Source organism: Cherax quadricarinatus, chromosome 19 (genome assembly GCF_038502225.1).
Source record: "Cherax quadricarinatus isolate ZL_2023a chromosome 19, ASM3850222v1, whole genome shotgun sequence".
Taxonomy (NCBI): domain Eukaryota; kingdom Metazoa; phylum Arthropoda; class Malacostraca; order Decapoda; family Parastacidae; genus Cherax; species Cherax quadricarinatus.
In genome coordinates this window covers 46,742,320-46,755,215 of record NC_091310.1, presented here as the reverse complement: position 1 = coordinate 46,755,215, position 12,896 = coordinate 46,742,320, and the positions used below count along the sequence as shown (strand labels likewise).

Genomic DNA, 12,896 nt, shown 5'->3' with positions numbered 1-12,896 from the left:
GTTGCCTGTACTCACTTCCGGAGGTCAACTCCCCACCCTTCCAGTTATTCCTTTTGTGCTCATTTTGTGTGCAATTAGCTCATGGTTAAACCTGTCAAAGGCTTTTGCCAAGTCAGTGTACACTGCACCTGCATTTAACTTGTATCCCAGTGTATCCAAGACCATGCTGATGATGCAGCAACTGCAAGAGGCCTTAGCAACCTGTTCTGCACCCATGCTGATCTGGGTTGTGCAGCTGCTAGAATTCCATGTGACTGACAATCCTGCTTCTTAAGAGCCTTTCAAAAATCTGGATAATGTTGGGCACCAGTGCTATCACTCTATAGTTTTTGCAATTGCTTTATCACCACCTCATTTCATCAACAAAGCTTTGAGAGATCCAAATTTCTCAGGCTTGGGCAGCATATTATTAGTGCTCCAAGTATTAAAGTTACACCAGTGGCTACAACACGATACTCATCACAAATCTAGATCTCAATATAAGAATACTTTCTTCAGTGCCAATGCTGCAGGCAAGTCATGTAAGACAAACCTTGACAATATTGAGAATCAAATGAAAGAAACTCAGGAGAGAATTCAGCAACTCAAGAACGCAGAGTGCAGTTGGTTTGCTAGCAGCAACAGTGCGTAAGATGTGCAACAGTTAGGTATCTATATTTCCGAAACGTTTCACTCAAACAATAGGCTTCTTCAGTTGTGAAGGATACATGAAAGATTTTTTGGGGGTCAATGCCTCTGTGGCCCAGTCCCAAACCAGGCCTCCCAACCAGACTGTTACTTCTGGCTGCACATAGTTCAGTGTATGAACTACAGCCTGGCTGGTCAGGCAATGATTTGAGGAACTTGTGAAATTCCCTCTTGAAAACAGCTAGAGGTTTGTTGGCATTCCACTTATGCATGGTGTCCCATGGTTTAGTGGGCAGAGCACTCAGCTCACATAATAAGTGTCCATAGTTCAATCCCTGGCATGAATGGAAATGCTGGGCATATTTCCTAACATCTGCTGCCCCTGTTCACCAAGCAGTAAGTAGGCACCTGGGTGTTAGTTGACCATTGTGGGTTACATCCTGGGAAGGCAAAGGGCAGTATACCTTAGGGAGGGATGGGGTTTTAAATGAGTTGAAGTGAGAAAGCTCTTACCCTGTAAAACTGATTTGTGTAAAACAAAAGTGGAGGATGTCACTGAAAAGATGAAGACCTCTTAACTTTCATTTAGTTCTCTCTCAGTGTACTCATCATACCCCTGCTATTTACTGGAGGTAATCTGCACTGTTTGCCAGGTTGCCTGTGTTCGTATAGAGTGATTTCAATGTGCAGGTTTGGGACTAGTTCCTCCAGGATTTTCTAGTTGAAGACAACAATACATCTTTCTCGCCTACATTCCAAGGAATACAGATGAAGAGACTTTGGGCATTCCCAGTAGTTCAGATGTTTGACCGAATGCATATAGGCACTAAAAGTTCTCTGTACATTTTCCAGCTCAGCAATCTCACCTGCCTTGAAGGGAACCATTAGTATACAGTAGTATTCTAGCCTGGAGAGAACAAGTGACTTCAAGAGTTATCATCATTAGCTCAGTATCCCTTGTCTTAAAAGTTCTAGTTATCCACCTATCATTTTCCATGTGGTAACAATAGCAAACTAAAATTCAATACACACATCTAGAACATTAAAAAAAAAAATCCAAAACATCAGCAATCCTCTTAAAAATACACTACTGTGTTTCCCAAACATCCCTGATCACTCTGCACTACTCTCTTATCTATCCATACCTTACCTACAGTAGCTGTGCAGGGATATTAACAACAGCTAATCACATTAAACCTGTTGTTATTTAGCAAAAATCAGTTCTCAGCATAATTACTCATTCAGCCTATTACTGATTAAAATTATGCTAATAGTATATATATATATATATGCACTGTCTATCTCCTTCAAGCATCAGCCAGTCAAAAAGTCTGTAAGTTACCAATAGTATACAGTGTTTCAGTGATTGTCAACTCTTTAGCTCCAGGTTTTTCTACCTGATCCTCATCTGTTATCTGCCTTCTGTCTATCTGGAAATTGAATGCCTCCAACATTTTCTCTGCAGTTTGTTCCTCATCATCACTGTCAAAGAGTTCATTTATGCCCTCTACCTACATATCTTCAAAGCCCTCACCTAGTATTCAACTTACCAGATCCACAATTTCCTACAATTTACTCTCTATGTAAAGAAAAACCTGTGAAATTATTCATTACACTGACCATAATTTTCTCCAGCCTGCATTTAGTGTTGAGTGGGGCACTTGGTCACATGTAGGTAATAAAAAAAAAAAAAAAAAAAAGAACAGAGTGAGATGGTTTGTATTCAGGAGGCAACTAACCATATGGGAGGCTGTTTACACCAGGAATCCAAGCTAACCCTTCCACTAAAACAATGGGGGTCACCTTAGAAGTGTTGAGAATATCTCCAACCATGTGACTGAGCTGGATTTCGTGTGAAATGTAATTTCTTCAGTTTTATGGCATGAACAAGAAGTTGTGCAAGACAGGTATACAATACATCCCATAACATCCCATATCATAAAAATCTTTGAAAGGGTCCTAAGAAGCAAGATCACCACCCATCTAGAAACCCATCAGTTACACAACCCAGGGCAACATGGGTTTAGAACAGGTCGCTCCTGTCTGTCTCAACTATTGGATCACTACGACAAGGTCCTAAATGCACTAGAAGATAAAAAGAATGCAGATGTAATATGTACAGACTTTGCAAAAGCCTTTGACAAGTGTGACCATGGCGTAATAAGCGCACAAAATGCGTGCTAAAGGGATAACAGGAAAAGTCGGTCGATGGATCTATAATTTCCTCACTAACAGAACACAGAGAGTAGTCGTCAACAGAGTAAAGTCCGAGGCAGCTACGGTGAAAAGCTCTGTTCCACAAGGCACAGTACTCGCTCCCATCTTGGTCCTCATCCTCATATCCGACATAGACAAGGATGTCAGCCACAGCACCGTGTCTTCCTTTGCAGATGACACCCGAATCTGCATGACAGTGTCTTCCATTGCAGACACTGCAAGGCTCCAGGCGGACATCAACCGAATCTTTCAGTGGGCTGCAGAAAACAATATGAAGTTCAACGATGAGAAATTTCAATTACTCAGATATGGTAAACACGAGGAAATTAAATCTTCATCAGAGTACAAAACAAATTCTGGCCACAAAATAGAGCGAAACACCAACGTCAAAGACCTGGGAGTGATCATGTCGGAGGATCTCACCTTCAAGGACCATAACATTGTATCAATCGCATCTGCTAGAAAAATGACAGGATGGATAATGAGAACCTTCAAAACTAGGGAGGCCAAGCCCATGATGACACTCTTCAGGTCACTTGTTCTATCTAGGCTGGAATATTGCTGCACACTAACAGTACCTTTCAAGGCAGGTGAAATTGCTGACCTAGAAAATGTACAGAGAACCTTCACGGCGTGCATAACGGAGATAAAACACCTCAATTACTGGGAGCGCTTGAGGTTCCTGAACCTGTATTCCCTGGAATGCAGGCGGGAGAGATACATGATTATATACACCTGGAAAATCCTAGAGGGACTAGTACCGAACTTGCACACGAAAATCACTCACTACGAAAGCAAAAGACTTGGTAGACGATGCAACATCCCCCCAATGAAAAGCAGGGGTGTCACTAGCACGTTAAGAGACCATACAATAAGTGTCAGGGGCCCGAGACTGTTCAACTGCCTCCCAGCATACATAAGGGGGATTACCAACAGACCCCTGCCAGTCTTCAAGCTGGCACTGGACAAGCACCTCAAGTCGGTTCCTGACCAGCCGGGCTGTGGCTCGTACGTTGGTTTGCATGCAGCCAGCAGCAACAGCCTGGTTGATCAGGCTCTGATCCACCAGGAGGCCTGGTCACAGACCGGGCCGCGGGGGCGTTGACCCCCGGAACTCTCTCCAGGTAAACTCCAGGTAATACCAACAAGATGAAAGTTGAAATTAAGACACACGTGCAACATCTGGGTACCTTTATTGTAGACGTTTCGCCATCCAGTGGCTTTATCAATACAAATTCTAGGACATAGCTTGAAGACAGTAGGACTATATACTGTCTTCAAGCTATGTCCTAGAATTTGTATTGATAAAGCCACTGGATGGCGAAACGTCTACAATAAAGATACCCAGATGTTGCACACGTGTCTTAATTTCATCTTGTCGGTATTATATACCATTCTTGCACAAGATGAAAGTTAAGACACTTGTGCAACATCTGGTTATCTTTATTTTAGACGTTTCGCCATCCAGTGGCTTTATCAATACAGATTCTTGGACATAATTAGAAAACAGAAGAACTCTATACAAAAGATGAGGTAAAGCCACTGGATGGTAAAACGTCTACAATAAAGATAACCAGATGTTGCACAAGTGTCTTAACTTTCATCTTGTCGGTATTGTATACCTGTCTTGCACAACTTGTCAGGCACTACAACATCATGGAATCTTGGTTCAGAGGACATCTACATGACCTTCTTCATGGCTACTACAAGTAACCCATCAATTTAGGTAGGACCTACTTCCACTGGGGAATCCCACCTACCAGTGACTATGCCCTCATCTGCTATACATCCCTATTCACTGACACCTATATAACCGCCAGTCTCCTTGCCTGTGCTTCAGAATCTCTACAACCACGGTGCTTTAAACATCACCTCCAAGGCTGAGGGACTGATTACCTCATCTTTTGTATATATTTTTATTTTTTATTATCACACTAGCCGATTCCCACCAAGGCAGGGTGGCCCGAAAAAGAAAAACTTTCACCATCATTCACTCCATCACTGTCTTGCCAGAAGGGTGCTTTACACTACAGTTTTTAAACTGCAACATTAACACCTCTCCTTCAGAGTGCAGGCACTGTACTTCCCATCTCCAGGACTCAAGTCCGGCCTGCCGGTTTCCCTGAACCCCTTCATAAATGTTACTTTGCTCACACTCCAACAACACGTCAAGTATTAAAATCCATTCGTCTCCATTCACTCCTATCAAACACGCTCACGCACGCCTGCTGGAAGTCCAAGCCCCTCGCACACAAAACCTCCTTTACCCCCTCCCCCCAACCTTTCCTAGGCCGACCCCTACCCCGCCTTCCTTCTACTACAGACTGATACACTCTTGAAGTCATTCTGTTTCGCTCCATTCTCTCTACATGTCCGAACCACCTCAACAACCCTTCCTCAGCTCTCTGGACAACAGTTTTGGTAATCCCGCACCTCCTCCTAACTTCCAAACTACGAATTCTCTGCATTATATTCACACCACACATTGCCCTCAGACATGACATCTCCACTGCCTCCAGCCTTCTCCTCGCTGCAACATTCATCACCCATGCTTCACACCCATATAAGAGTGTTGGTAAAACTATACTCTCATACATTCCCCTCTTTGCCTCCAAGGACAAAGTTCTTTGTCTCCACAGACTCCTAAGTGCACCACTCACCCTTTTCCCCTCATCAATTCTATGATTCACCTCATCCTTCATAGACCCATCCGCTGACATGTCCACTCCCAAATATCTGAATACATTCACCTCCTCCATACTCTCTCCCTCCAATCTGATATCCAATCTTTCATCACCTAATCTTTTTGTTATCCTCATAACCTTACTCTTTCCTGTATTCACTTTTAATTTTCTTCTTTTGCACACCCTACCAAATTCATCCACCAATCTCTGCAACTTCTCTTCAGAATCTCCCAAGAGCACAGTGTCATCAGCAAAGAGCAACTGTGACAACTCCCACTTTATGTGTGATTCCTTATCTTTTAACTCCATGCCTCTTGTCAAGACCCTCGCATTTACTTCTCTTACAACCCCATCTATAAATATATTAAACAACCACGGTGACATCACACATCCCTGTCTAAAGCCTACTTTTACTGGGAAATAATTTCCCTCTTTCCTATGTACTCTAACTTGAGCCTCACTATCCTCGTAAAAACTCTTCACTGCTTTCAGTAACGTACCTCCTACACCATACACCTGCAACATCTGCCACATTGCCCCCCTATCCACCCTGTCATACGCCTTTTCCAAATCCATAAATGCCACAAAGACCTCTTTAGCCTTATCTAAATACTGTTCACTTATATGTTTCACTGTAAACACCTGGTTCACACACCCCCTACCTTTCCTAAAGCCTCCTTGTTCATCTGCTATCCTATTCTCCGTCTTACTTTTAATTCTTTCAATAATAACTCTACCATACACTTTACTAGGTATACTCAACAGACTTATCCCCCTATAATTTTTGCACTCTCTTTTGTCCCCTTTGCCTTTATACAAAGGAACTATGCATGCTCTCTGCCAATCCCTAGGTACCTTACCCTCTTCCATACATTTATTAAATAATTGCACCAACCACTCCAAAACTATATCCCCACCTGCTTTTAACATTTCTATCTTTATCCCATCAATCCCGGCTGCCTTACCCCTTTTCATTTTACCTACTGCCTCACAAACTTCCCCCACACTCACAACTGGCTCTTCCTCACTCCTACAAGATGTTATTCCTCCTTGCCCTATACACAAAATCACAGCTTTCCTATCTTCATCAACATTTAACAATTCCTCAAAATATTCCCTCCATCTTCCCAATACCTCCAACTCTCCATTTAATAACTCTCCTCTCCTATTTTTAACTGACAAATCCATTTGTTCTCTAGGCTTCCTTAACTTGTTAATCTCACTCCAAAACTTTTTCTTATTTTCAACAAAATTTGTTGATAACATCTCACCCACTCTCTCATTTGCTCTCTTTTTACATTGCTTCACCACTCTCTTAACCTCTCTCTTTTTCTCCATATACTCTTCCCTCCTTGCATCACTTCTACTTTGTAAAAACTTCTCATATGCTAACTTTTTCTCCCTTACTACTCTCTTTACATCATCATTCCACCAATCGCTCCTCTTCCCTCCCGCACCCACTTTCCTGTAACCACAAACTTCTGCTGAACACTCTAACACTACATTTTTAAACCTACCCCATACCTCTTCGACCCCATTGCCTATGCTCTCGTTAGCCCATCTATCCTCCAATAGCTGTTTATATCTTTCCCTAACTGCCTCCTCTGTTAGTTTATAAACCTTCACCTCTCTCTTCCCTGATGCTTCTATTCTCCTTGTATCCCATCTACCTTTTACTCTCAGTGTAGCTACAACTAGAAAGTGATCTGATATATCTGTGATCTGATATATCTTTTGTATATAGTCCTTCTGTTTTCTAATTATGTCCAAGAATCTGTATTGATAAAGCCAATGGATGGCAAAACGTCTACAATAAAGATAACCAGATGTTGCACAAGTGTCTTAACTTTCAACAAGAAGTTGATTTCACTCAATGAGTACAGTAAGCTTGGGAACAAAATTTCAAGCATGACATGAGAAAAATGCAATGTGTAGTAGTGTGCAATGTGACAGTCTTATTGTGCATGAAATTAAATGAAGAAAACTGACACCTTAATTACAGTTGAACTACAGAGGAAATAAGTAGAGCATAATAAATAAAATGAAAACTATAATGGTTTATTTTGGTTATTACTATTATATTTATGGAGAAGTGCTAAACTCATACAATGCCTGAAGAATGGGAGGCAATGAGGTCTGAACTGAAGGAAAGAGTGACTCCAACTCCTTAGCTCAAGAGCCCTTCATCATCATCAAAGTAGTTTATTAATGATATACAGTGGAGCCCTGGTATTCGATGGCATCGGTATTCGATAAATCCGGTTTTCGATGCATTTTAACGCAAAAATTTTTCCTTGGTATTCGATTGAAAACCCGGTATTCAATACGATTCGTACGAGACCTGTCCACGTGTGGCCTGAACTGCCCCGTGTGTGCTAGTGTTTACAAGCCAGCCAGTGTGCACGCATCTAAGGATACATTCGGTACATTCCATATTATCCATATTATCACTGTGTTTGGTGCTTGTTTCTGCGAAATAAGTCACCATGGGCCCCAAGAAAGCTTCTAGTGCCAACCCTTCGAGAAAAAAGTCGCTAATGACTTATGAAATGAAGAAAGAGATAATTGCAAAGTACGAAAGTGGAGTGCATGTGTCGGAGCTGGTCAGGTTGTATAATAAACCCCAATCAACCATCTCTACTATAGTGACCAGGAAAACGGCAATCAAGGAAGCTGTTCTTGCAAAAGGTGCAACTGTGATTACGAAACAGCGACCGCAAGTGTTAGAAAATGTTGAGAGATTGTTATTGGTGTGGATAAATGAAAAACAGATAGCAGGAGATAGCATCTTTCAAGCGATCATTTGTGAAAAGGCTAGGCAGTTGCATGATGATTTGGTAAAGAAATTGCCTGCAACTAGTGGTGATGTGAGTGAATTTAAGGCCAGCAAAGATTGGTTTGAAAGATTTAAGAATCGTAGTGCCATACATAGTGTGATTAGGCATGGTGAGGCTGCCAGTTATGTTGTGCGACAGAAGTCCAGTGACTCTCAAGCTGGTCCTAGTGGCATTAAAAGAAGAAGGGAAGTAACCCAGGAAAAAGACTTGCTACCTCAAGTCCTAATGGAAGGGGATTCCCCTTCTAAACACTAACACCTCTCCCCTCCTCCTATCCCATCAATCATCACCAGATCTTCATTAAAGGTAAGTGTCAATTATTTTATTGTTATTGTAATTATTCTATTGCATTAAACTTAATATTTCATGTAGTAAAAATTTTTTTTTTCATACTTTTGGGTGTCTTGCACGGATTAATTTGATTTCCATTATTTCTTATGAGGAAAATTGATTCGGTTTTCGATATTATCGGTATTCGATGAGCTCTCAGGAACGGATTAATATCGAATACCGGGGATCCACTGTACTACTATATTGGATTATATTCCCTCACAATTACAGTTAACTAAGGTATGAAGAATGAATTATTCATACCTCTTTTCCAAGAGTTGAGTGGAGTCGACAGCTCTACACGTTTGGCAATGTACACAGCACTTGAGGTGCTCATCAGCCATAACCGCACTCCTGCTCCCAACAGATACATAATCCAGACTCCACCCATCCTCTGGTCGGTGTTTTACCCCCACACCTCTGGATGAGAAAACATCAACTTTATATCATGAACTGCAAATTAATTTTAATATAAATGAGTGTAGCACCTAAATAATATGTACTATACAGTATGATGTAGTGTGTCTTAAAAGTTATGTTTGCTGGATTTTGTACTTTAAAATCAAGTTATATTGCTTAACTTGAATTAAGCTACAGTACATTTTTCCCTTGCTTTATGTGTATTCACTATGTGCAATTTTACTTACATGTGGTGACTGCAAAACTGGTATCTATAGTTAGTGCTAGATGTCATTGTGTATACAAGAAAGAAAACTTTAACACTCATAACATGTGAGGACTTTGGTGCAGTTGTGAGGAAAATGATGGAGCTATACCTAGGCAAGGGACATAAACCATACGCAGATAATTAGCACACAAACCCTTCCCTTTGTGATTTCCTCAAGGTGAACAGTACAGACATGTATAGGACAGTGAGCAGAAATAGAAAAATATGCTGTATAAATGCATACAATTTGTTTCAGGCGAAAAAGGACAGAAACCCAAGTTAACATATTTAATTTATCCGTCATAAGACAGATAATAGAAAAATACCAGGTGAAGGCTCAGTCAACATGCTGTTCCCATGGCAGTGAAAATGGTCCATTTCAACTGAAGCCTGGTGCACACTTCCTTGATACTATTCCTTATACAGAGAAGAAGGCACAGAAACAATGTTATGCATGTCAGTACATGAGCAGAAAGCTAAGAAAGTGAGCACACACAATATATACATATGTAAATTGTGTTATTCCACTGTGCCTCAAGTTTTAATATGGCAATAATTACCTGTTCATAATATTCCATGCCAAAAACAATCATCAGATATATGATAAACCATGTTTTTATATGGATTTATAAATATGTACTGATAGTTTTGCCATGATGCAGTGTGCTTCCTGACCTATTTACAGTACAATTTTTACTTGAAATCAGGATATTTTCATTGCACAGTGTGTTACTTAGTGTTAACCAGTGCATACAAAAAAAATGAAAATCACACTTTATTTGGCATAAAAAAACTGGAAATAGAAATAACTAATTAAGGCTTTAGTGCAGATGTTGCCAACAGCGCATCAATTTCTGCCAACTTTAACACACCACAAAACAGTAAGGCTTTATCAGATTCCAATGATTTTAGTCTTATTTGATTTAGAAAAAAATGCACTTTTTGAAACTGTAAGAAAAATAATTTGTTTTTCAAAATCTTTCCACACACAATTTTTTTTCTGGGTAAGCCACAATTAAGAGATTAAGGACACTAGAAAGCTGCTAGACGACCTGGCTAGGTTGATGTTGTGGTCAGATAAAAAGCAGATCAATGAAGAAAAAAAAAAAGCTATATCACTCATAGGCTAAGAAAAGAATACAGGCACTCCTCACTCAATGACCGAGTTCCTTTCCTACAATTAGGTTGTTAAGTAAATTGGTCGATAGTAGTGGATTTGTGTCAACCATCTTTACATATTGTTTTAATGTCACTTTTGCACCATTTATAAAATTTTTAGTATATTTTTAAACATTTCTACAGTAGTGTAGTGTATACTGTAATAAACAGAATAGAGGAAATCAGCTCTAAAATACATTACTTAGGTTTGCATACTGGTCAGAGAGCTGGTCATAAGTCTAAGTGGTTGTTAAACAGGGAGGTCACTGAGCAGTGCCTGTATAACTATATCACTCATAGGCTTAAAAATGGAAATCTTAGAGAAAATGAATGTAAAGAGAATTCAGAAGTTCTGATTAGGAGAAATTCAAAGAGGTCACAATAAAACAAATAGGACTGTTGGCTTCATATCAAGAAGCATACATAACAGAAATCCTAAGGTTATACTTCAATTTTATATATCTTTGGTTAGGCCTCATTTTGTTTATGTTGCTCAGTTCTAACCTCCATATTATAGAATGAACAAAAATACACTAGAAAACATAAGGAGAAAGATGGTGAAGTTGCTCCAAAGTATAAGAACAAAATTAGGCTGAAAATACTGACACTGCACTCTGAAAAGATAGGCTGAACAGGTGACCTGCCTAGCACTGGCCAAAAGGCCTGCAGCAGTGTTCCACTTTTATGTTTTTATGTTCTTGTATCAAGAAATATAAATATTTAATTCTAAGGTTATACTTCAACTTAAAGTATATATTTTTTGTAAGGTCTAATCTAGATTATATTGCTCAGTTTTGGTCTACCTATTAGAGAATAGTCAAATACCCTGGAAAATGTAGAAAGAAGGATGACAAAATTAATCCCACGTATCAAAGATCTTTACTACAAAGATAGGCTAAAGACACTGAATTTGTACTGTCTGCAAAGGTGTAGAATTTAGGAAAAATGTGACTGAAGTGTACAAGTGAAAAGAGGGAATATACAAAGCATGCTGAAAATACCTAGCCAAGACAGAAACTTGCAGCAATGAATTCAAGTTGGAGAAACGTAAATTTAGAAAGGATATAGAAGGGCACTGGTTTGGCAGTCGAGTTGTGGATGAATAAAACAAACTCCCAAGTTGCATCACTGATGCAAGAAATTTGGATAATTTAAAAAACGGTGTGAGTAGGTACATGGGTGTTTGTGAACTTGACCTGTCTAGCATATACGACTTAGATATTCTCATGTCTGACTTTTTTGGGTTATCCTAGGTAATCTACACATATGGTGGTATGTATGGCAATTTATGTAACTGTATTTAAGTGTACCTGTACCGGAATAAACTTACTAACCTCCCGGCTAAAACGTACTAACCTCCCGGCTAAGACACCTCCAATACAAATATAAGAAAAAAGAATCCCAATGAAATAAATCAGTATGTGACTTTAAAGGCCGTCTTAGGTTACTTTACACATAAGTTACTAGTTAAGACAATTGTAAAGATTTAAACCTTTGTACTGAACCCGAAAAACAAACGTATCAAAGGCATAATTTAACCCATGTTCCAGTCCAGGTGGATTACAAATACTAATTTAGAATCTTCACTACAAGAGTGATATATACATATACACAAGGGTGAATGACCGTAGTCTGATATAGTTGTGGAGAACAAAGTATTTCCCTTCTTGACGAGGAGATCCAGCTCAACGTTGCTACAGTAAACCTGATTTGTTTACACTCTCGACCCGTCAAATTGTTCGGAGGGTGACACGTCTTCATTCGATTTTGTAATTTGGTTTATGGCAGCTTACTGGTAAAGGAAATGCACAGTATCAAATTTCATAAAACTATAAAATAAGCTGATGAAAAAAAAACACAAAATTTCTAATCGTACTTGCATTGTTGTTATGTACATACAGTAGAAGCTAATGCCCCATAACACATCTGAACTTCAACAGTTATACTCGGTTTTCTATGATAAGAATTTTAAAGAAAAAAAACGAAATTTAATGATAAACTATAGTTTACAAAATTATTACGTTCTTTTATTGATTTATATTTATTATATTTTCATTATGTTAAGCTTATAAATAATTAATATTGCTATATCTTGCGCGTAAAAATACAAAGAGGCTTATTTTTAATTATATATAGCATTAGTAAAACAGGTTCTAGCAATTAACTTAATATCTCAATTATACGCTCCCAACCTCTTCTGGAGGTACAGATATCCATAGAGGACCCAGGGACTCTGTACAAACATTCTCTTAACTAAGCAAGTTATAATAGTAATGAACTATTTACACGAATAATGGATTCATTTACAAAGTTAATGGATGAAAATAATGATTACGGTAGTGGGAAAAGACACTGAGGACGTGCCGGGCATGATAA

The 12,896-nt window shown here is 39.3% G+C and overlaps 1 protein-coding gene across 4 annotated transcripts in view; it reads right to left on the bottom strand.

Moving 5' to 3' along the window:
- PIG-U (phosphatidylinositol glycan anchor biosynthesis class U) overlaps nt 1-12,296 on the bottom strand; it is a 37,732-nt gene extending 25,436 nt beyond the window's left edge. For 2 of the 4 annotated variants that reach the window (XM_070086780.1, XM_070086783.1), the window contains exon 1: nt 12,147-12,296. In XM_070086780.1, the coding sequence (XP_069942881.1) occupies nt 12,147-12,281 (135 nt within the window). In that variant the 5' untranslated portion in view covers nt 12,282-12,296. Of the gene's footprint in view, nt 1-8,959; nt 9,116-12,125 lie in introns of all 4 variants that reach the window. The other 2 variants (XM_070086782.1, XM_070086781.1) reach the window with 2 other exon arrangements.
- Nucleotides 12,297-12,896: the final 600 nt, after the last annotated feature.